The sequence below is a fragment of the Vipera ursinii genome (assembly GCF_947247035.1).
Source record: "Vipera ursinii genome assembly, chromosome: 1".
Classification (NCBI taxonomy): domain Eukaryota; kingdom Metazoa; phylum Chordata; class Lepidosauria; order Squamata; family Viperidae; genus Vipera; species Vipera ursinii.
The window spans coordinates 183,649,286-183,675,207 of NC_139512.1; the positions used below are offsets into that span (position 1 = coordinate 183,649,286).

The 25,922-nt window shown below is 40.7% G+C and overlaps 1 protein-coding gene across 2 annotated transcripts in view; it reads left to right on the plus strand.

The window, feature by feature from the left end:
- The window catches only part of ATIC (5-aminoimidazole-4-carboxamide ribonucleotide formyltransferase/IMP cyclohydrolase), a 61,730-nt gene that overhangs the window by 26,116 nt on the left and 9,692 nt on the right, over positions 1–25,922 (plus strand). For both annotated transcript variants that reach the window (XM_083374473.1, XM_083374474.1), the window contains exons 8-14: positions 1,772–1,897; positions 2,218–2,325; positions 2,701–2,786; positions 3,881–3,970; positions 8,519–8,647; positions 11,437–11,529; positions 18,630–18,812. In XM_083374473.1, coding sequence (XP_083230599.1) covers positions 1,772–1,897; positions 2,218–2,325; positions 2,701–2,786; positions 3,881–3,970; positions 8,519–8,647; positions 11,437–11,529; positions 18,630–18,812 — 815 coding nt within the window. The remainder of the gene's footprint in view (positions 1–1,771; positions 1,898–2,217; positions 2,326–2,700; positions 2,787–3,880; positions 3,971–8,518; positions 8,648–11,436; positions 11,530–18,629; positions 18,813–25,922) is intronic.

Sequence of the window (25,922 nt, forward strand, 5' to 3'; positions counted from 1 at the left end):
AAAAAATGAGCTTAATCAGTTAGTTGACATAACTTAGCTAAGCAGAAGTAAGAACAATCACTAACTTATAGCCAGTAGGATTAATATATGGAGCTTATGTGGAGAACCTGTATTCTTTTTTTAATGTAATTTTAGTAAAAAAATTAAAAAGAAAATAAAAGCTAACATCAACTAAAAGCTAACATCAAGTAAGAAAGAAAAAAGAAAGACAGCAAAGAGAAACCAAAAACAAGAAAAGAAAAAAGTTGAAAGAAAAATATAAAGTGGTTTCCAATATTCTTCACTGCAGTTATAAGTACAAATATACTTTGACTTCTTTCGCTAAAGTTACATAGTATTGCTGTTCTTTCAATAATCTATCCTGTTTAATCATCAAAACCATAAGTCAAAAGTTCATATTTTATTTTTATGCAAAGTCCATAAGAGGCTTTCAGTCAGTATTAAATACAGATATTGTCTTTTCTCTAATCAAAGAAATTAATTTATCCATTTCAGCAAAATCTGTCAATTTCACCAATCATTCCTCCATAGTGGACAGTGTGGAATCTTTCCATCTCTGTATACAGTACTACTGAAATAATACTACTGAAATAATCTTCCAATACATGGCTATGTATTAATCCTACAAAGAATAGTTCTGGCTTCAGCAGAATATTAATTTTTAAAATTCTATCAAAGTATATGTTCGAATCTAATTTTCTTTAGTTTTTTACACCAGGAGTGATAAAATGTATCTTCATGTTGTTCACATTTCAAAATACATTTGAAGTATCTTTATACATTCTAAAAAATTTATCTGGCATCGTGTGGCAATGATACATGCTTTTATAAAAAAAATCTCTTTTAACCACATCCTCTCCTATTGATCCATTTATATATTATAACCAAAATTGATAGTCCACTTTATTATATCTTCTGTATCATCCTGTTCTCTCTGTGTTTCAAATTTTAACAAAAGCTTGTACATTTTAGCAATTACATATTCATCAACAGTACTCAATTATATTTCAAATTCTGATTTACTTTGCTTTACACTGTAAGTCTTTCTATCCATTTTAAATCTTTCAGATAACTGTAAATGGGAGAACCATTGACAACTGCAGGTAATCCTCGGCTTACTACAATTCGTTTAGTGACCATTCAAAGTTAATATTGGAACTGAAAAAGTGACTTACGACCATCTTTCACACTTATGACCTTTGCAGCATCCCCATGGTCTTGTGATTTGCATTTGGATGCTTGACAAGTGGTTCATATTTATGCCTGTTGCTGTGTCCCAAGGTCATGTGATCACTTTTTGCAACCTTCTGACAAACAATGGGGAAGCCAGATTCATTTAACAACTGTGTTACTAATTTAACAACTGCAGTGATTCATTTAACAAATGTGGCAAGAAAAGTTGTAAAAATGAGAGAAAACTCACTTAACAAATTCCTCACTTAGCATAAATTCTGGGCTCTTGTGGTTGTAAGTCAAGGACTACCTGTATATCCTTCTGCTATAATTGTTCTTTCAATTTGATTTTAAATTCCCTTTGATAAATGTCCAATAAGTCCTGATATGTCAACCATTTATCTTTATTACCACTTCTTTTTTACAATATGCTTCTTGAGCTAAGATCCATAAAGGGATTTTCAGATAGTTTGAGTTTATAGCTGTTCACAACAGTGTTCTGACCTGGATTGATGGCAGATGTAGTGTACACGAGCTTGTTGTGCCTTCTTGCAAGAATGGCTTTTATAGCTGAGTGAGCCTTTTCATCTCTTCACAGTTCTGAATGGTTCCCCAGGGTTTATAAATCTGTGTGATGCTCTGAATGCCTGGCAGTTGGTCAGGGAGCTGAAGCAAGCATTGGGGATTTCCGCGGCCACTTCATTCAAGCACGTCAGTCCAGCAGGTAGTACTGAATTTCCAAGTTCTTGTCTGGTTGCTTACTGGTGTATTTTCTTCAGAGAGCATGTTGGCACACATTTTAAGAGATGCTCCATTTCTGAGATGGTCCTGTAAAAAACATATCAGGGTTTTAGCTAAAGAAATTGACTTTCTAACCAAGTTGTGTATAATGTTATGAAAAATAATGATATGCATTACATAAGTGGAATAGAAACAATCATTATGGGCCTCAGGACAACATGTGAAATAACGTTATAGTTTTGTAACTTGAGAAGTCACTTTCAGACTTCTGAAAAGTGGCTCTTACTGTCTTTCACTTACTAGGTGCCGCTGTTGGTGTGCCCCTCACTGAGGAAGAAGCTGAGGTCTGCATGGTGCGTGACTTGTACCCAACTCTAACACCCTTGGCAGCCGCATATGCCAGAGCAAGAGGTCAGTGGGGTCTCAAAACAGGACCATGTTTTCATTTAACATTCTGGTTATAATTACTGCTCTTCCTGTCTGTATAATGATGGCCAAACTGTTTAAGGCTTACTTGGCATTTTCTCACATCTGACTTATAGAAATGACTGACAACCTCATCCTGTTCAGTTACTTTATCAATGCCAGTTGCTATGAAGTAGTTGAAAGATACCTGATTCGTCAAGCAGCAAATAGAGAAACAGCATCTACTTATTTTAAAGCTCTACAATGAATGGATCCAGCCTGGCCGGGTTCCATCCAGTTGCTGTGTTTTTTCTTCTATATATAAAACATGGGTCTTACTCAATGAGAGTTTCTCAGTTTGGAAACATTACTTTTTTCCAGGTGCTGATAGGATGTCATCTTTTGGAGATTTCATTGCTTTATCTGATATCTGTGATGTTCCTACAGCTAAGATCATTTCCAGGGAGGTCAGTAACTGGCATTTTCTCCTGCAGTCATAATTGCAGTTGAAAATAACTCTTATCAATGTATGACTGCCCAGAGTCACCTTGTAATTAATAAAATAAATAATGACAATGCATTCGGGGATAGTTGGGAGACTTCATGGGTCAAAAGGGTGTCTTAACCTTTGTGAAACATTTAAGAGATTGATTTTCTCTCCCCCCCCGTCCCTTAAATAAGGCTATTTTTGTCCATCCCCCCCCCAACAACCAATACACAAGTTGTAAACTTGCATGAGATCAGAACATCATGGCTACATACCCTGTTGCTCTAATAATGCTCCTAGCCACAGTAATTATGTGCTCCTGCATTAGATGATTGATAGTATTTATAACAAAGAGGAAATTGGGAAAGTAGTGCTTTCAAAGATGGAATTGAAAAAGGACTTTATGAAAGTGAAAAGAAACCCACAAAATGCTGAGAAGAGTTGACTTGTGCATTGCTGGTTAAGGGCTTCCAGAGTAGGCAATTCCAGTATGGGTTGAGGGAGCATATTAGGCTCTTTCTGGTTGCATGACTCCAGTGCAGACTGCAGGGAATTGTATAGCACGCTTAGAAGGCAAGAAATCTACTTAGAAGGCAAGAAATCTACAGCCAGCCCAAAGGCTTCTCAGTGCTCACAGAACTTCTAGGTTGTGAGAAGCCCCACAGTGTATACCAAGATAGGACTTTGGGTCCACAGCCAGCAGCAAAGGAATGGCTTTGCATGGAGTATAGCTACTGAACACACACACACACACACACACACACCTCTATTTTGCAAATCTGGTTGCCTCCACTGTTCAAACTATTGTGATGAAGTAAATTTGTGCCATACATTTAAGTAAAATGTTGCCTGACAAAATGTTCAGAGTACCAGTCAGTCAAACCTCCAAATTCTTCATTCTATTTCTCCTCCTCTGATTTTTCTCTATTCTCTCCCTCCAAATTCAGTCCTTACTGGTTCTTTTGAGTTTCTCCTTAATTAGTATAATTCTGGTTGCTCCTTTGTAGTGTATACAAATATTGCTGTTTCTGCTGTTTCTTGTCCCACGTGATGGTTTAACCTTTATTTGTGTAGGTGTCTGATGGGATTGTGGCTCCAGGCTTTGATGAAGAAGCCCTCAAAATTCTATCCCAAAAAAAAAAAGGCAATTACTGTGTACTCCAGGTCAGTGTTTTATTCTTGAGTATAATTGATTTAAATCTGTCTATTTCCATTGTGCTTCCCAGTCTAAAATCTGATTTCTTGATTTGCCTGTTCTAAACGTTTTCGTACAAACTAAGATAAAAAGATATGAACTCTCTTTCTTAAACCTCTTTAAACTGCTTGCAATGGTTTTTCTATTAGAGCTTCAAATTTTTTTATTGTTAGTATAGTACATTTGAATGGCTATCAGTCCTGATTGATCATCTCTTGGCTGCATGTTCCTTCTCCTAGTACCTCACTCTGTAAAACCCCATGTCTCTAGCCTCCTCTCTGTCCCCATAGTTGAGTTTCACGCCTTTTGGCAAATCTGAATTGCCCCTCCTCTGACTGCAGCTGGCAAACTTTTCCTTTTTATTTTTCCCTTTCCTTTTGGTGCGTTTAAAGGGCAAAATAGGTGCTTTAAGCTTTTGCATAAACAAAAAATTGAGGCTGAAAATTTCAGCCTCATTCATTCTGAGGTCCAGTTGGAGCCCAGAAACAAAAAAAAAAGCTGCTCATCACTCTTGCAGATCAGCATGAAACTTTTAGCAGCGCCTGCTTTTTGGAATAAGGTACACCGCTAAGATCTAGATGAGTCCCACTGCTGTTATTTGGAAGAGCTGTGGAGACCTGACTCTTCACCCAGACCTTTGGTGACAGAGATGAGATTCCTTGTGTTATTCTGATTGGTCAGTGGACTTTGCCATTTTTTTTATCTTTTACTCTATTTTATTGTAATTTCTTCGTTCGCTGTGAGCCACCCAAAGTCATTGGAAGTTATGTAGCACACAGCTTTAAAAAGTTATGGTTAGTCACACAGTCAAATGTTTAGACTGCATTTGACATTTTTATCTACCTATGGGGCCCTTCCCAAGGACCTGGGAATAAGCAGATGTTGTTTCATGTGTTTATTATTATTATAACATTTAATAATGAAATAAGAATGTGCTTGATATGTAATAAATATATTTTAAGATTCATTCTTGAAGTTTTTGAATGAAACAGTAATAAAAAGTTAATCCTGGTGATTAGAAATTTAACAGTTTGGGGTTGACCAAGTGAGTTTGGTTTCCAAGTGAGTAATTGCTCTCAAAAGAATAAAGTATAGCTACAGTTGTTACATATATACATCTTCCCAATATTGCGAATTCTGAGCAGAGCAGTCCAACTCACCTTTACTCAAAAGGATTCCTTGTGTGTTCATGTGGTTTCTTTTCTAGTTAGAGAAGTTTAGAGTTACAAGGAAATATTAATGAGCAGAAGGTTGCAATTCTGAACATCTTGAATACCAAACAAATGCCACCACAGTATTTTGAACTGTATCTTGTTATTGTAAGGACCACCATTACTTGGCCATCTTTTAACTATTTGAAATAATGGGAGTTAGATATTTCAATAACTCTCTCACTGATACTAAACCTCATTGGCTATGATATTGCTACTGCACAAAGATATTCCAATACATAAAATATTAGACTCTCTACCTCTCACCAGGATTAAGTATAGGAAACCAATTTGGAATAACATACCACAGTCTTATAATTTAGATGAAGAATGGCAATTAAGATGGGCTACTTTTAATAAGCATAACCAAACAGATCACACAGATCTAACAAAACCACTTCCAGGAATGCAATTGCCCTGAAAAATATGGAGCCACCTGAATAGAAGCAGGACAGAACATGCCAGAACTAAGGCAAAACTCTAAATGGGGAATGGCCGAGAGCTGGGAATGCAACTGGTGCACCTGAAGAAACTATAACACATATAGTTCATGAATGTACCCTCAGGAAATTTCAAGGCACCTGGGATGATCTCACTACAGCCACATCAGAAGCATGGTGTCAAACTCACCTTGTCACGTGACGTGTTGCGATGTATCAGGACTCTTTATGCATTGCCGGCAATGGGGTGGGCGCGGCTTCAGTATGATGAAAGCAGCCCATGGGCCGGCAGTTTGACACCCCTCAGTTAGATGGTTAGCTTGTTTAGATAATCAAATTATAACATCCATCCCATTGCAATTCTATGGCTCCATATTGTGATTTTATTATGGTTTCATCTTAATATACTGTATTATCCACATATCACACTGCTTTTTGGAAGGCCAGATCCTGAAGTTGAAACTCCACCTAATGAAAAGGAAGGACTCATTGGAGAAGAGCCTAATGCTGGGAAAGATTGAGGGCAATAGAAGAATGGGACGACAGAGAATGAGGTGGCTGGATGGAGTCACTGAAGCAGTAGGCATGAGTTTAAACAGACTCCAGAAGATGGTAGAGGACAGGAAGGCCTGGAGGAACCTTGTCCATGGGGTCACAATGGGTCAGACACGACTTCGCAACTAACAACTAGTGTACACACACACACACACACACACACACACACACACACACACAGATAATTTGGATTGCTAACAAAGAATTAAAGGGAGACTTGTATAGCTATTTCAAGTTGCTTTGCTCTCATCAGCTATCCTCACCCTTCTGAGATTTGAACCTGGGCTGCTTGCACGTTAGGCAGCTGTGTTAACCTCTAGGCCACAGGCTCTTTCTCACTTTGTCAGCTATATCAGGGAGGGAAGAGACCAGGGGAGGAGATATGATTCCTTCTCCCCATATTTGGATCAACAGGGTGCATAAAAAAAACCTATATATATATGGGATGTGGTGGCTCAGTGGGTTAAGATGTTGAGCTTGTCGATCAGAATGTCGGCAGTTTGGCGGATCAAATTCCAAGTGCCACGTAACAGAGTGAGCGCCTGTTACTCGTCCCAGCTTCTGCCCACCTAGCAGTTCGAAAGCACGTAAAAATGCAAGTAGAAAAATAGGGACCACTACGGTGGGAAGGTAACAGCGTTCCATGCGCCTTTGGCGTCTAGTCATGCCGGCCACATGACCACGGAGACGTCCTCGGACAAGCGCTGGCTCTTCGGCTTTGAAACGGAGATGAGCACTGGCCCCTAGAGTCGGAAACGACTAGCACACATGTGCGGGGGAACCTTTACCTTTACCTTTATCATCATTTCACATTTAAATAGAGTGTCTGAGTGTCTTGTCTAGTTTTGTGGGAACAGTCTAAATTTTGTCAGTTGAGGGTCCAGACTGCAGGGGAACCTTTACCTTTACTATCATCTATCTATCTATCTATCTATCTATCTATCTATCTATCTATCTATCTAAAAGACGATTTTTAACCCAAAAGTCGGGGGTCGTCTTATACGCCCAGTCGTATTATAAGCCGGAAAATATAGGTACATAAATGAATCGAGCCCCCCCATTCTTGCAAAGCAACTTCAAGCCTCCTTAGTCCAGTCCCCCCTCCAACATGACCCTTCCTTCCCACCCCCAAGAGCCTCTAAGCTCCTTCCCCTCCCCCTTGCAATCACCAGACCCCGGGAGCGGCAGGAAGCCCCTCCCTCTCGCCCAAGCGGCATCTTGAGCATAAGCAGAGTGCACCCTGCTACCCACTATCTCTCGGCAGCCCGGACAGCGGTACTTGGCGGCCTGGTGCCCCTCTCGCCCGCAGACCACGCAGCGGCCCTCGCCAGCCGGCCCCGGCATGGCTGCCCCAAGCCCAGCTCTCCAGCGCGTCTTCCGCGCCCGCCTGGCCGACCGCCTCCCAGGCGGGGCTTGGCTCCAGATGCGGCGGCTGCTCCATCTGCAAATGCACTCTCAAAGCTGAATCGTGCTCGGCCGTGCAGGCTGCCGAAAGGCAGGGACTCGGAGTTCCCACGGTGGTTGCGGTTTCTGGCATGCCGTTTGCAGAGTCTGGCCTGGAAGAGCGCATCGTGTGAACGCAGCTCTTGTGTGTATTCCAAAGGGTGGGTGGAAGGAAAAGCCCCTTTGGGCTTTAAAAGGGTTGCTTTGCACCATCTGCATCAGACGGGGCTGAATCAGGCTTGTGTTGCAGCCGGATTTAGCCAGAGGATAAAACATACAAAGAACAGTTGCTGGAATTGGGTATGTCTAGTCAAGGAGTAGGCAACCTTGGTTCTTTTATGGATCGTGGACTTCAACTCCCAGAATTTCTGAGCCAGCCAGGAATTCTGGGAGTTGAAGTCCACATAGCCATGTTCCAATATCTCAGGGGCTGCCCCAAGGAAGAGGGAGTCAAGCTATTTTCCAAAGCACCACAAGGCTGGAGAAGAAGCAACGGATGGAAACTAACCAAAGAGAGAAGCAACCTGGAACTAAGGAGAAACTTCCTGACAGTGAGGACAATTAACCAGTGGAACAACCTGCCTCCAGAAGTGGTGAATGCTCCAGCACTGGAATTTTTAAGAAGAGACTGGACAGTCATTTATCTGAAATGGTATAAGGTTTCCAGCATATAAGATGACTTTTTAACCCATGAAAATCTTCTCAAAAGTCGGGGGTCGTCTTATACGCCCAGTCGTCTTATACGCCGGAAAATACGGTACATATACATATACATACACACACACACATATATGGTAAATAATGGTAAATAAATAATAATTGATACCAAATAATGAGTCAAGGATGTGAAATCTTTTTCTGATTTTAGATGGATCCAACTTTTGAACCAGAGCAAAATGAAATCCGTACTCTCTTTGGATTGCATTTAATGCAGAAGAGGAATGACGGTGTGATTGATCAATCACTATTCAAAAACATTGTTACTAAAAATAAAAATGTAAGTAGGAAAAAGCATGTTTTGACATCAAGGCTATCTGCAAGTTAGATATTTAATTGGTATGTCATCTTGAATGAAAATGGGATTAGTTCCAATAGTAATGCTTAGTCCTATTGTTTCTGCTGTTAAAAGGATCTCTATCAACAGGGCTGTTAACAATCACTTTTGAAAACCCTGGGTAAGATTGCTTATGAACCAGATGGTGAAAATTGCTCCATTTGTGCAAGTTCTGTATAGACAGAAAGCATGGAGAAGAACAGAAGATTGGAAATATTAGATAGAAATTCAATTCATGTTTGAACTGGATTTCAATTACAAGAGAGGGAGTTTTTTTCTTTAAAGAACCACCCCCAGAAGAATGTAGCTAGCAGAATTTGCTCTAATATCTCTCTAGAACAGGGGTGTCAAAGTCAATTTCATTGAGGGCCGCATCAGCATTGCAGTTGCCCTCAAGGGGCTGGGTGGGTATGGCCAGGGTGGGCGTGGCTAGAGTGCATATGGCCTACTGGGTGGGCATCGCCAGCTCTACATCGTTCGCATCAAGGGTACCTATGGGGGCCTGGGCAGGAGTGGGACAGATCTGAGGGTCTCTGGCAGAAGGAGGGTCTCTGGGCCAGGGCTAAGGCAGTGGGGGCCGTTCCCTCACTGTTTCCAGGATGGCTTCGCGGGCCACATGAAACCACTTCGCGGGCCGGATCCGGCCCCTGGGCCGTTTTGTTTGACATGTCTGCTCTAGAACACACACTGACAAATCTGTTGCTACTACAGATGTGGCAGGTTCAAGAAGTAGTTACTGAAAAAATGTTTTGGATTTTCTGCTTTATTAATCTCGATTAGGAAAGGGGAAAGGGTTTATGGTAAGTTTGGTTTAGTCTTTATGCTGCTGTTTTGGGACACTTTCTTCTTGCTTTAGAATAGTCAAAAACTATCCTAATGATTTCCTACTATTGATCATAGGTGGAGAATCTTCTCTGCCATTGACACAGACCATTAGCTATGAGAATGATTTGTGAAACAGTTTACTCTTTCTGACACAAACTAGATGTCTAAAACAACTTCTAAAAGTCAACACTCCTTATTTTTGCCCCTTTTGAGTCTCAAATTTTGCCTTCTCTGGTGATCAAGGTCCAGTTGCAATAACAGCAACTTTGGGTTGGCTGGGTAAGGCAAGATGGCTCAAAGAACAGCAAAACCTTTAACACTGATTATGGCTAGGAAGCAACCTTGCTGCTCAATACTGGCAAATTTTATTCAAAATATTTTTTTAGAATTTCTTTGGTAGCCATGATTTGAGACACCAGGTTTGAACTGGGATTATCTGCAAACAGAGGGTCTAGTCACTTGTGGAGCTACATCAGATGTTTAAATCCAGGTAGCATTCAACAGAATCACTTGATCACACCTTTGCTGCTCTATGTGACTAAAATACATGGCATGCAGACAATGAATATTAGGAAATAGTGTGGTTATGCAGGAGATGAAAACTGTGTTGCTGAAACATATAACAAATAAAAAGCCCCAGTGGTGCTTTTCCAAAAGGCAATTGGACTTTCTTGGGTTTTTCCTTGAAGAACCTTTCTTGGATGAGAAGCGAAATGTTTTCAAGGAAAAAACCAAGAAAGTCCAGTTGTCTTTTAGAAAAAATACCTTTGGGACAACCATGACCTGGATGATTTGTGTGATAGACATCAAACAAAGAGATATTGATTGGTAAGCTTTTTAAACTGGAATTCATAACTGATATTTTAAGAAATTCCCTTCCATTAAAAAACATTTTTATTGTAATTCAACCATCCAACTTTGTGTATTTGGAACAATATAATTTGGGCATGCTGATGAATGATACAGTTCAAAGTTAGGGGTCAGAACAGCCCCTAATTAATTGCCTATTAGCAGAATAACTAACTGATCTATCCATCAGCAGGATAACTCTCTGAAAAATAAACAGAATGGGACCTCATTTGGTGTGCAGAGAAACCAACAAAAAAAAGGCTAAATTTGAAAATGGTGTGGGTCCAGCTGGGACTGAAGACAAAAAAGATGGGAAAAGAAAAATTAGTGTAATCCTAGGTGACTTAGAATGTTGCTGATATTCATAATAGTGCTGAGTCTTCCATTTTAAACTTCCTTCCCCTTCCTGTGACCAGAGAAGAGCTATTATTAAGGAGTTGGAAAGAATACCAGAAACCAGGTCAGCATGTTACTTCTTCAAGAATTCCTGATTTTGACAGTTTTTGATTTACAACCACAATTGGGACCAGAATACTGGTTGTGAAACAGTCATTAAGCAAGATATTCATGTGACTGCTTCCTTAATGACTGCAATCCTGGTGCTCCCAGTTGTTAAGTGATCTTCTGGTCATTAAATGGACAGAATGAAAGCTGCCTGCTGAAGGATTTTAGCTATTTCTGCCACCTGCCAAAGAATTTCAGCTCCCCTCCACTTGGCAACCTTTCCTCCTACTTACTTTTGATTTTCTGAGAAAGCTGGCAGAGAAGATTAGGTGATCACATGATCATGGGGTGCTTGGCATGGCAACTAGTTGTAAATGGGAGTTGGTTGCTAAGCACCTGAAATGCAGTTCCGGGATGCGGATGGGGGGGAACAAATTTTTTTCATAGCTAGAAGTGCTTCATGGCCTTAATAAATCATCTTTCCAAGGCCATTGTAACTTTGAAAAGTTGTTAACTGACTAATTGTAAGTCGAGAACTATCGGTAGCAAGGTGGTGTTTTCATTTCCCTTTAGAGACCCAAGATGCCTTTGTAATAATCTCTTCTTTGTTTCAGTTGCCTGATTCAGCTATCAGAGATCTCATTGTTGCCACTATTGCTGTTAAATATACTCAGTCTAATTCTGTTTGCTATGCCAAGAATGGGCAGGTATGTACATGGGAACATTTAGAGGAGAGTGTTTCATTGTTCTTCCTGATTTACTGTTCAATTTTAAAACTGATTGCTGTCAAAACAGATCTTACTGTTATAAAATTGTTCCTAATGTTTCTAACATATAAATTATCATCCTGGACAATAAGAGTTTTCATCTTGTTGTGTGAGATGGTCTTTCAAGAATATGAAGAGTGCTATGATATCAAGCAGTGATAAGGGCATTTAAAAATTCTATCAAAGCTCATAATTTAATTTAACAAAATGTAATCCATGCAGGTTCTAACTAGCATGCTCTATAAGTTGTTGATTGTTCAACAACATCTCACCAACATCAGATTTTCAGATCTGATATAAACATTTTTTCACATAAAAGGTAAAGGTAAAGGTTCCCCCGCACATGCGTGCTAGTCGTTTCCAACTCTAGGGGCCGGTGCTCATCTCCGTTTCAAAGCTGAAGAGCCAGCACTTGTCCGAGGACATCTCCGTGGTCATGTGGCCGGCATGACTAGACGCCAAAGGCGCACGGAACGCTGTTACCTTCCCACCGGAGTGGTCCCTATTTTTCTACTTGCATTTTTACGTGCTTTCGAACTTAAGTTAAATATTGTGTAAAAGTACAGTCATTGGTGACCCTACCCAGTCTGCACATTCTGATGTTGTGGCCTTCTGGGCTTTCAGTAGCTCAAATCAGAATTCTTGCTACACTCATTAATCTTAGTTTTCTCACCATCTTTATATAGAGATCCTGGGAAATTTAGGCAAATGAAAGAAGTTTATTTTTATCTGTCAAAGTTAAAGCTGGTAGATGGCCCTTTCTGTTTAGAAAATGCAGTTGTGTACATCATGGAAGATTATGTGAAGTTAAGCCTTTCTTGGTGATTTCATGAATGTATTGCAATAATTGAGAAATAATTGGCTTGCTTCATTTATTGAAATGAAAATAAAATTATTCTTAAGAAAGGCTGAAGTTCCATATTGCAACGCAGGGGAAAGGGGGATCTGAGGAACTACCGACTTCTGACATTATCTAGGAAGATTCTGTGTCAGATTATGTAAGAGTTATTGATGTACATGCCCCTTGAACACAGTAATTACTACTAGACAGCAAAGATGGAACAAGAATAAGATTTGGATTAGAATCATATCTATATTTTTAATAAGAAAACTTATTTAATAAATAGTGGGTCTACTGTATGTTTATCAGCAAAAATAATTGACAAGAACCTGCAGTTCTTTTAGCAAGCTAATTGAGCAGTGAATTGAGTGGATGTCAATGAAGAAGATACATAGTTGGCTTGAAAATCATATTCATACTCAAAAAGCATTCCTTTCAAATTAGAGAAAAATATTAAGTATTGGTAAGTAATGTGGAATATTGTGCTTGACAATCATATTTGTGAAAAGGATCTTAAAACACTAGCTGATTGCATATTGAATTATAATAGTGTACATATCTGAAAAAGAACACATGCATTTTTAAAGTGCATTAACAGAAGTGCAGTGTATAGAATGTAATCAGTTCAGTTTATTTTGCTTGATTAACCCCAGCTTGAGTACTGAGTCCAGTTTGTAGGAGAGCAGATCTTGATTGAAAGGAAATATTTCTTAACAATATGAGGAGTTTGACCACGGAGCCAACTACTCTGAAAGGTGGTGATTCTGATTGAATACAGAAAGTGTATTCAATCAGCAGAAAACAGTCATCTGTCAGGGTTGCTTAATTTAGAGTAATTTAGATAATTTAATAGGTTGGGCTGAATGGGATAAATAGCCCGATTCTATTAAAGGAAAGTTGAAGGACTCCAAATATTTTTAAAGGAAATAGAAAAGCAAGCTTTCATAACTATAAAGTTTGGTCCTTTGCATGTTTACTTTATATAAATGGCAGGGCTGTATGATGGGATCTTCTCTCAAATAAAGGCATCAAGTGGCATCTTACTATTTTTATTTATTTTTAAAGAGGCCATGTAGCTTCTTTGTCACACCAAGCTCATGTTCCTCATGAGGTTTAATAAAACTTAACTTTTAAAAAACATGTGCTTATTCAAGCATTTTCATTTCTTCAGCTTAATGTACTCTGTGCAGGAGCCTCTTTGGGTCTTTGTAGAAATATCACTACAATAAGGGAATTTGCAGCTGTGATTTGGCAAAAGGTAGACTCCAGGCAAATTAAAATAAAAGAAGCACTAGCTGACAAATAACACATATGTTCATTCTATTTTAGCACATCGTGTTATGTAAGCACAACTCTATATTTTATTAGAGTTAAAAATAAAATTATTTTTATTCTAATAGTTTTTCAAACTTGTTAAAAACATGCATATTTTTCCTCAATCAAAAACTTCAATTCACTGAATCCTATGATTTGTTTGTGCTCTCAAAGGGTTATTCAAAAGCTGAGCTGGACGGGTTAGGTAGTATACATCTGAATTGGAATGTATTGCCAATTCAGTTTATTGGCATGAGAGTAGTTGCTGCCCTTTGCCTTATGTAGTACTTAATGAAAATGTACTAAGGCAATGATGGCGAACCTTTTAGAGACCGAGTGCCCAAACTGCAACCCCAAACCCACTTATGTATCGTTGGGTGCCAGATGGGCGTAGCCCATTGGGTGGGCATGGCCCATTGGATGGGCATGGCTCTGATGGTCACAGCAGACTGGGTGGGTGTGGCCACCTCGATGTTGCTCGTGGGGAGGGACGCCTGTGGGGGCCAGGCTGGGTTGGGAGAGATCCAGGGGGTCTCTGGCAGGTGGGATGGTGGGCAGGGGGCAGGGCAGAGGTGCCATTGCCACAGGGCAAGGAAGGCGAGGCAGTGTCTGGCGGGGAGGGAAGCAACTGGTCTACCACCATGATAGCGCCACTGCATTGCTTCTCCACCCCATGCACAGACACCCTCCCCATCCCTCGCACAGAGTGCCCTGTTCCCACCACTCCCCCCACCCCCACGTGGTACCTTCTTTCCAGCTCCAACGTGTCACTTCCTCCACCGCTGTGTGGGACTAAAAATAATGTTCAATCAGTCAATTCCAACTTTGTGAAACCTTTTTTTCCCCTGCGAGAAATTGAAATTGATTGATTGATTGAACCTTTTTTTTTGCACACGGCGGCAGAGGTCTAAAGCAAAAAGGTTTTATCAAACCTAGCTGAAGGCCTAGGACTGGGGCGATGGAGCGCGAGCGCACAGAGAGGGCTGTGCGTGCCGCCTGTGGCACACATGCCATAGTTGCGCCACCACAGTACTAAGGGAATCATCCAAAACAGACTAAGATCTTTTGCTGATAAACACTTTCAATTTGAAATGACAGATCTCCGGTCATTTTAGACACTCATATATTTGATTAGTATATTTGGGTTATGCACATATATATTGAGACTTGAACTAATTTCTTGTAGATTAGCGGCTCCCAACCTTTTCTATATTGTGCACCCCTAGAATGCTTCTGATATATTCTCGCACCACTTACAAAAGTTTGAAATAACGGCAACAAATTATGCATATACACTATAATTTTGAAAACCCAGGTTTTCACACACCCTGGAATATTGTCTCACACCCCCAGGGGGTGCAAGCACCCCTGGTTGGGAACCCCTGACCTAGATTAACAATGTTTTAATAGTTTCATGCATAGGCAGAGATTTGCCTGCTAGACTATAGAATTGAAGAGTGGTTAATGAGCACAAATATATCCACAAAATGACTACAGCTTAAAAAGATTGTTATGTGTTTAGTAATAGTGGATGGTATGCCTAAAAGCAGACATAGATTTGGCTTCTTAAAGAGGAATGGGTCAAACCTGCAAGAACTACAGGAGGTATATGACAAATGAGGTCACCAAGGGATAGGACTAAGTATCTTAAAGCTTTTTCAATTCAGAGTTTGATTTGTATTTTATTTCAGTTTTTGATATAGTTTAGGCCTTTAAAACAGAGATGGAAACATATATATACACCTCTGTCTCTTCAAAAATGTGAAGTAGGTGGACTTGGGACAAGTGCACATGTGGCTTGTATATTTGAAGAAGTTTTTTAAAAAATCTTTAAAACATTCACATAACCACATCTCTTCTACTGTTATATCTCTTCTATTGTTTATTTCTCTCTGTCTTTCCACTTAGTGGGCTCATTAAGTATAGTGTTCCTTCATATATTTTCTAGCCCATCCATCTAAATGTGTATTGTTTCCAATAAAGTTCAGCCTTCAGATTTGGTGTCCTTGCAGCATAGTAGTCCCTGATACATTATAGCATCTTCATTTTGCTTTATCATTGTCTTGCAATGAGCCGGTTCGTTCTAGAATTCATAGTTCTGAGATCCTTAAATGCTAAACTTAATGAATAGTGATTCCGGGAATTCTAAACAATTTCATATGTTTGTGTATCTCAGATGGTTCTAAATTTATATCAGTTTCTGAGGTCTGTATTTTTGCAACTCTCAGTTTAAATGGATTCTTTTGAATGGTATAAATATGTACCTTTGGCTTAAAGGTAAAGGTAAAGGTTCCCCCGCACATGCATGCTAGTTGTTTCTGACTGTAGGGGCCGGTGCTCATCTCCGTTTCAAAAGCCGAAGAGCTAGCGCTTGTCCAAGGATGTCTCTGGGGTCATGTGGCCGGCATGACTAGACGCCAAAGGCGCATGGAACGCTGTGATCTTCCCACCGTAGTGGTCCCTATTTTTCTACTTGCATTTTTACGTGCTTTCGAACTGCTAGGTTTTTAATTGAATATAATTTGGGCATCCTTCTAATGCTTTTATGAGTAGTCCTCGGCTTATGACCATAATTAAGCTCAAAATTTTTATTACTAAGCAAAATAGTTAAGTGAATTTTGGCCCATTTTATGACATATCTTGCTACAGTTGTTAAGTGAATAATGTAGTTGTTAAGTTGGTAACATGGTTAAGTGAATCTGGATTCCCCATTGACTACTTGTCAGAAGGTTACAAAAGTTGATCACATGACTCTGGGACATTTTAACTATCAAATACGAGCCAGTTGCAAAGCATCTGAATTTTGATCATGTGATTATGGGAATGCTGCAACGGTCGTAAGTGGAAAACTGTCATAAGAAACATTTTTCAGTGCCATTATAACTTTGAATGGTCACTATATGAAGTGTACTCTAAATTCCACATGTTGTCTTATAATATTTCTATTGCAATAGAATAGGCTGTAATCACATTAGCACTATATTCCTCAGTGCTCTCTCCATTACTTAATCCTGAGTTTACAAAGATTTCTAAAATGTCACTCTTGTTTTATCTTGAGTTGTAGAAAGTTACTCTTGAAGGATTCACAAAGCTTTTGCTTATTTCTATCTCCAATTGAATTTGAAAATAATTTTGTTTTCATAATATGATTAAATAATTAGCCATTCCCATTAAACTCTACCATTATTCCTGGTTCAATTAAAGACCACAGAAGCTTGAAATAGAAGTAACTACTATTGTTCCTCCCAAGGAAACAAACTTCCAAGTTGTATTTTATCTGTATTGTTATAATCATTGCTGAGTATTCTTTAATCTTTATTGCAACACCCTCTTTAATCACTGTTCTTACAAATTACAGATAGGGCTGAAAGTGCATTGAACTAAATATATTGTGAACCCCCGGCTGTAAGGCCCAACCAAGCAAAACATCAGAGCCATTGCAAACTTATAATGATTACTTTTATTGAGCAGAATCAAATGGATAGGGTCAAAGGGAAGCTAGCTCTAAGGAAATGGTGGGAAGCAATTAATTTAAAGAACGAAATTTCTCCCACCCCCTCTCTGACAGTACAGGTCATGTTGTCCAATAATCTTCTAGTAATTGTTATGAGAACAGACTTTAGTTTCGCCAACACAATTCTACAGCAGCTTCTTCCCTTCCTTCCCCATCTTTTGGCAAGTTAGAAGCAGGCTGCAGTCCTAAAGGGGTTTGTAGCTTGATATATATAACAAAACAAGGAAATTTTGCAGCAGAGTTCAACAAGGAGAAGGAACAATAATCTGAGCAGTTTGTAGTCTTAAGGCAGGGGTCCCCAATCTATGACCTGATATCGGTCCATGGCCTTTTGGCCACCAGGCTGCAGGAATGGCTAGCAGCTCTATTTGGGCATGTGCAGGGGCGCTAGTGGCCCATTTTCACATGCATATTAGTGCTAGCGACCTGTTTGCGCATGTGCAGAGGTGCTAGCCCCACCAGTACATGTGGCCCACTTGTGCCTCCACGCAAATGCTAGCACCCCTGCCATGCGCACACCTGTTTTGCATGTGCGCATGTAGGGGGAGTGCACACATTTCCCTGCTTCTCCCTTTCCCTTGGGGCTGCCAACCTAGAAAGGTTGGCAAGCTCTGGTCTAAGGGATTAGGTATGGGGTGAAAAGATATCCCTGGATTTCCTTTTCATTGCAAGAGGTGAATCCTGCGACTTTTTTTGCATTGTGAATAATTGATTGCTTCTTGCTGAATATCCTGCAGTGCCTATAGAACAAGTAAAAGGCAGTCAGTTTTCAGAGAGTCAGTTAATGTGACATCAATGGAGAAGCTCAGGCAGGAGCTCCCTAAAAAATGTTCCCTTTAAGTCAGGGGTGTCAAACTGTTGGCCTGCGGGGCGGATGCATCATGCTGAAACCACACCCACCCCAGCTCCGGCAATGGGGAAAAAGTTGCGATACATTACGACACGTCATGTGACATGACGTGGCGAGTTTGACACCCCTGCTTTAAGTGGTATGTAGTATTTATTCTAAAAGGCCTGAGAGAGGATTGCAGAGTGAGACAACTGAATAATTATTTTCTGCTGAGTAAGCAGAGGCTGCTGCTGCTACTGGTGCAGTCACTGGAGGAGAAATGTAGCTTACTGGAAATAAGATAATTTTTCAAATAAAAGGACTGAGCAACAAAAGTTGAGTAGTGAGAAGGTCCTAAGTTTATAGTGTGTACTATTAACTTGAAATCCTGTGATTTGAAATAATAAAACTCTGTTTACTAGTAATGCTGTAAGGAAAACAAAATATGATTCTACTGTCATGGCCTTTAGTGATACTGACATAACAAAGTATATACAAAATTTTTCATATGCCTTTTAATTATATTGTTTCATGTGTTTTAGGTGATTGGAATTGGGGCAGGGCAGCAATCCCGTATCCACTGTACCCGCCTGGCTGGAGACAAGGCAGAATTCTGGTGGCTCAGACATCACCCACAAGTGCTTTCCATGAAGTTCAAAACTGGAGTAAAAAGAGCAGAGATCTCCAATGCTATTGATCAATATGTTACTGGGACCATTGGTGAGGTAAAGCAATCAGGCACATCACTGGAAACAACTCTAAAATCATATGTGGACTTCAACCCAGAATTTTCCAGCCAGAATCGTGAGGAGCTCAGCTCCAATTCTGGGAGTTGAAGTCCACTCATCAGAGTTGTCAAATTTGAAAAACGCTGATCCATATCATTATCATTTGTTCCTAATGAACTATGATTCAAAACAAAGCGTTTCAAACATTGAAATTTATCCTTGCTTTATTAAAAAAATATAGTATGCATATCCAAAACGAGCTTAGGGATCTCTCATCCCTAATGGTTGTGCTAGATTAGGATCATATTGGAATGAGTATTGTTGAAGTTAGTCTGTTTTTTCAAAGGTTTGGGACACTTGGCTATTATTCTGCATTTTGGGGAAGAGTCTAGAATAGAACACAAGGTCATTATTTTGTGCTGGTTCTGGTCCTTCATAGCAGCTAAATTCCAGAAGTGATGGGTAACTTTGATAACATTTGTCATATCTTCCTGAAAAAAAAATGTTCATGTTTCTGTTTATTTAACATACCCTTGGAAGGATTATTAGAAGAGAATAATATTAGGACCACCAGTTTCATAGCTTTTCCATATCAGTCCATAAAGGCTTTTGATGTTGCTAATCCCTGAGATTTTGTCTGGACTGCATAAAAATGTGTCTGTTTTTAGATTGAGAACATTTGTTTTTTTTAATACAAGTTTTATTGATTTTTTAGTTTTACATCCAAGTATTTATGAAGCAATACGGTGGTTGGGTAGTTAAAAGTAAACAATAGTAAGTAACAAAGTCATTTGTAGATAGGTCAAGTTACATCAATAAGAATTCCCTCTACAATTCCCTTAGTTATGATTGTTGTTGTTGTTAGCTGCGAAGTTGTGTCCGACCCATCGTGACCCCATGGACAACGTTCCTCCAGGCCTTCCTGTCCTCTACCATCTTCTGGAGTCCATTTAAGCTCACGCCTACTGCTTCATTAGTTATGATAGCATAGTCAAATCAAATTAATACATTTCTAATTATAACACAATCAATTAGAATAATTTTCATTATATTTTCACATATACATATACATGTCCTGTTTCTACGTTTTACCTGATTGGAATAAGATAATCCGAACTACCATATATATATATATATATATATATATATATATATATATATATATATGTATGTATGTATGTATGTATGTATGTATGTATGTATGTATATATGTATATATGTATATATGTATATATGTATATATGTATATATGTATATATGTATATATGTATATATAGATGAATCAAAAGTTGGAATTAAGATTGCCGGAAGAAATATCAACAACCTAAGATACGCAGATGATACCACTCTAATGGCAGAAAGTGAAGAAGAACTAAAGAGCCTCTTGTTGCAGGTGAAGAAGGAGAGTGCAAAACTTGGGTTGAAACTTAACATTAAGAAAACCAAGATCATGGCATCTGGCCCTCTCAATTCCTGGCAAATAGATGGGGAAGAAATGGAGGTAGTGACAGATTTTATTTTCCTGGGCTCCAAGATCACTGCAGATGGGGACTGTAGCCAAGAAATTAAAAGACGCTTGCTCCTGGGGAGGAAAGCCATGGCAAATCTAGACAGCACACTAAAAAGCAGAGACATCACCCTGTCAACAAAAGTGCGTATAGTCAAGGCTATGGTCTTTCCAGTTGCAATGTATGGTAGTGAAAGTTGGACCATAAGAAAGGCTGAGCGCCAAAGAATTGAGGCCTTTGAACTGTGGTGCTGGAGAAGACTCCTGCGAGTCCCTTGGACTGCAAGGCGATCAAACCGGTCAGTCCTAGAGGAGATCAATCCTGACTGCTCTTTAGAAGGCCAGATCCTGAAGCTAAAACTCAAGTACTTTGGCCACCTAATGAGAAGGAAGGACTCCCTAGAGAAGAGCCTAATGCTGGGGAAGATCGAGGGCAATAGAAGAAGGGGACGACAGAGAATGAGGTGGCTGGACGGAGTCACTGAAGCAGTAGGCGTGAGCTTAAATGGACTCCAGAAGATGGTAGAGGACAGGAAGGCCTGGAGGAATGTTGTCCATAGGGTCGCGATGGGTCGGACACGACTTCGCAGCTAACAACAACATATATGTATATATGTATATATGTATATATGTATATATATGTATGTATATATGTATATATATGTATACACACACACACACACACACACACACACACACACACACACACACACACATATATATATATATAAATTTAATTTTTGGGTAGCCCACATTTCCCCATTTCATTATATAGTAATTATCCTGTCTAAAATAATATATTGTTCATTTCAGTACATTCTTATGTTATACAAATTTATTCTATTTAACATCTTAATAGTTCAGTAATTATTGAGAAAATATCTTTTGTTGTATCCTTCCAAATTCTGTAAAATAAATCAATTCTAATAAATAAGTTTCCTTTCCTTTAAAGGTCTAAAAGTTAAGTATAAAATCAATGTGTATCTTTTAAAGATTCCCCTTAGCCCAGGGGTCGGCAACCCGAAAAAGGAAAAGAGCCACTGGGAACCGGTTCCATCACACATAAAAAAAAGTGGGAGCCGCGTGCGTGCGTCCATGCACGCGCATGCGCAAAAAAGTTTTTTTCTTGCGGGCGCGCATGGTTGCCATTTTTTTAATGAGTGATGGAACCGGTTCCCGGTTGCGCGACGGCCCGTCTGCAAAGCTGCCGCCTCTGCTTCCTTCCTTCGCCCGGCCTGCTTTTCCAACCTCACTTCCCTCCCTGCCAAAGCTCCTCCTTTTCTACTCAAAGATTTTTGGGGTTCCTCAGCTTACACCCCTTGGCGAGAGACCCCAAACGTCCCTTTCTCGCCGCTCCTCCCTCCCTGCCCGCAGAGGCTCTTGCCCTCTTGCCATCTCCGCTGAGCAGCGCCGCTTGGAAGAGAAAGGGAGCAGGACAGGCACGCTCGCCCCAGCGGAGTGGCCGGCCCTCGTTTTAGTAGCGAGACAGTAATCGCTCCCCTCCGCCCCCCCAATGCTCCCGGTTCGCCCGCCGCCCCGCTTTCCTTCCTGAATTTTGTGCTTCCTTACCTAACTCCAAACTTTCTCTAGCGCCCCTGTGCTTTAGGACGGGGAACCAAAGGCGGAGCCGTTTCTCTCTCCCCCCCGCTTTTGTCGCTCCCCCACCCAACCAGTATCCCGCTTCTCCCTCTTCGAAAGGGCAGTGGTGCGCACGCACCTCTCCAAATGGAGAGTGGCACCGCCACAGTTTGCTATTGAGCGTAGGCGCCGCCGAGCTCCCCGACTCCGCCAGCGCTCGAGCGAAGGAACGAGCCTGCCGGCGCTAAAAGGCAGCCGCCGCCGCCACTCTCGGACTTGAAAGTCCACAGCCGGCAAAAGCGCAATTCGCTTTCCCTTCGAGAAACGTGCCCTCCGAAGTCCTCACGAGGTCCCAGTGAGCATGTGCGCGCGAGCTCTGCACATTCCTATTTAGGACCGAGATGCTGCCGCCCTGCCCTTAGCTTGCCCTTCACCTAAAGATCAGCGGCTTTCGCGCGCACCCCGAAGGCGAGAGTCTGCGGCCGCTGGAAGGGAACCGTCGGGGCAGGGGCGGGAGGGTCTAAGGAAGCATAAAAGTGGATAGTAGGTGTATAAGGGAGGAGGAGGCAGAGGAAGGCAGACGAAAGAAGAGGAGACCTCGGTCAATGGGAAGGCGTCTTGCAATTAAGGGTTTCGGGGTGGAGGGGACGGAAAGCTGGGGGGGGGGCAACAAGGGTCCCCTGGTGAGTTTGCTCACATGCGGATCATCTCGTTACCTTTCGCTGTGTTGTAACCCGAAGCGGCTTCTCTGGGCGATTACCTCGCGCAAGAAACACGAGAGCTTCGGAGGGGTGGACGAACTCCATGCGCCTCTAACACAGATCCACTCCTTTCTGAATTAACTTGGGGAGCCTCGCATGTAGAGCGGGACCCATCCAAATTTGGCCCAGCTTTGCAGATGGGCCGCGGCAGCTTTTCCAAGAAGTGGAGCCGCTGCCCGTTCGCGCGGAGGTACACGCGCACCTCTCCAAAGGTTTGGTGAGGTGCGCGCGCACCTCCGCCCGTTCGGAGAGGTGCACGTGCACCTCTCCAAACGGGCGGTGCCACACTCCATTTGGAAAGGTGCGCGCACACCACTGCCCGTTCGAAGAGGTGCGCGCGCACCGGGCGGCTAGGAGCCGCAGGAGACGGCTCAAAGAGCCGCGGGTTGCCGACCCGTGCCTTAGCCCATTAAGAAATTTTTTTAGCTCTGTCATTACAACACATATATTCTATTTAACATCTTAGTAGTTCATCTATTTTTTAAAATAATATCTTTTATTATATCATTGCAAATTCTATAATATAATTCAAAGTTATGTTCTGATAGCTAATCTATTTCATTATATAGTAATTATCATATCTGAAATACATACATACACTATTTGTCATCCTTACAATTCATCTATAGTTAAGAAAGTATGTTTTATTATTTGTAGCTAATTTTCATTCCCTTAAAGATCTAGATCCTAAATATAGACTCAGTTTATATCTTATAACAATTGAGAGAAAAAATTGAGCTTTATTATTGCAAGTCCTAACACTTACAACAGAAAAAGAAGAAAAATTCATTTAATTCTAGCTTTTTGTGCCAGTCAGGCTTCCATATCATTGCCTTTAGCTTCTCAAATATGTCTCCCTTTCTTCCTAAACATGTTGTTTGAATCCAGGGAGACCATCCAGTTATCAATTTATCATAGAGAGTGACCCCTTTGTAGTCATTAAATTTTTGTTCCAGTAAATCCAATCCCTATGTTTGGCATAGTGCAGTTGTTCTTGGTTCACTCTGATCTTTTTCTTCTTTTCAATCCATCTGGCTTACGTAAGAGGTCATATCTGGTGTTGTAATTATTTTTTGTTTGGTTGAAGTCTTGGTGTACTGTATTTGAAGGCCTTTGGCATCCTCCATCTTAGTATTGCTTTCTTCAGCTTCTGTTCCTTGTTGGAATGTAGGTTTTATAGTTGAAATCAAAGTTTGGGCTTCAAGGCTCTCAGTAGATTGTACTTGTACTTTAAAATCCCCTGTTTTCTTGTCAAATTCCTCATTCTCTGTTTGTTTTTGGATTGTCAATTCATCAATTGAAGTAAGAGTCTCATTTGGTGAGTTTGTGCTATCAAATTTGTCTTTATGTCTGGCTTTTATTTCTGCAGTCTTTGCCAAAATTGTATCAAGTATAAGTTTATAGTCAAGTGGTAGGATATAATCTTCCATTTCTTTAATATTTTACAGATAGGCCTTTAGTGGAGGCTATTTTAATAAAAGTCAATCAATGTCTACCTCCACTATTCCTAAAGGTTGTTTTCAGTGCCAGATGTTCCCAATTTTTATCTTTAAATATAGTGTCAAGGACAAATCTGTTAAAGCCAGGTCTCAGAGTAAAAAAAAGGTTTACTTGCTATACCAGGTTTCGGCACAAGATGTCCTCAATAGCAGGTACAATCCTTTTGCAGAGTAATATAATATGTCTTTTATCCAATTAATTCATTTCAGTAGTAAATAGGATAGTAGGTCCCCATAAAAATAGACAATAAAAAATTTTTAGTGGCCCAAAAATTTCAGAGGTACAGATAGAGTTGCTTAGTTATTTAGATTAGTCATTTAATTTCTTTTGAGGCTTTAAGGTTGTAAATCCCCAAGTAAGCAGTTGCCAAATTTTCAAGAAGGGGGGAAGAGATTTTCAAGAAAGTCCCACAGGAAAGTAATTAAGGAAGTAAGAAGGGTAAGGTCTCACCCAAAGATTGCTTCGTTGTGCTTGCTAGTGATTTGGCTTTTGGCAGGGAATGACTTAGTGGCTGATCTCTTCTTTGGGCCAGAGGAGTAACTACGGATCAAATGGAGGGCTGCCGCCCTTCCGCAATTGCAGAGAGATAGCCTTCTCACGGTGGTTGCCCCTCCAGGGCGACTTAACCCTTTGCAGGGTCCTCTGATGAAGTAAGACCGGACGGCAGGGGAGAGCTTCTCCCGGCACATCCGCCAGTGCCGTGTGCGCAAACCAGAAGCCGATTGAGAACACTGAGATACAATCGTAATGGAGCCTGCCCAGTAAGGTCGTAACATTAACTGAATCACATTAAATAAACGAGCCTCATCCCTCTCCAATTCAAAGGTTAATCGAATGCATGGGTAATTAAGTGTACATGGGGTTCCTCGGGGTAACAAAGACCATAGGAGGCCTAGTGCAGGAACAGGACCACCTGCTTCCAGCATCTCAAGGCCTCCCCAACCCCCTATTACCAATCACTCACTTATCTTTTGAACAGTCTGGGCCATACAATGGGCAACTTTTTCTCAGATGCTGGCAAAGCTGCTTTTTTTCCTCAGATCTCGCGTTCTTACATATGCTCATTTTTGCACATGGATGGAATCATCTGTAAGAAGATCTACCACATCCCTGTAGGCCTCCTTTGGTTCCAGCCTGGGCAGCACCGAAGCACCCTTTACGTGCTGCTGGGTAACTGTTATGACTCAAGGACTACCTGTACCAATTACTTAAACTAGTTAAACTTCCTTTGAGAAGGGAACCCTTTTGTAGAACCATCACTAATGATTGAGGGCAAAAACATTCTGCCCGGATTAGCCTTAGACCAATAAAGGTACCTATTTATATGAAATCTAATTTAACTATAGCAGATGCAAATTATTCTGAGAGCCATATTTGTGGGACTCTTGAAAAATATTTGGGAAACTCATGGATATTCCAAAGGCTTTTGATCAACATTATCTTTCCCCATTAGTACGTACTACCACATCCCTCCCTTCCTTACTAGCCTCAGGGGCCTGGTGCAGAGTCCTCAAGAATATTGTGCTTCCTAGAGTGTACATATATTCCAAATATATTCTCTTCCAAAGAAGGCATGGGGGTACCTGGCATGGCTTATGGAATAGCAACTCATTCTTAAGGACTCAACAGAGTGATCTACCTGAAAGAGCCAAGTTTTTAAGAATCCTCCTGTAAGGCAGTGGCACATCTAATCACCAAAGATGACAACTTGACTTACTGCTTAATATATTTCATTGTCACTGTATTTGCCATGTTTATATG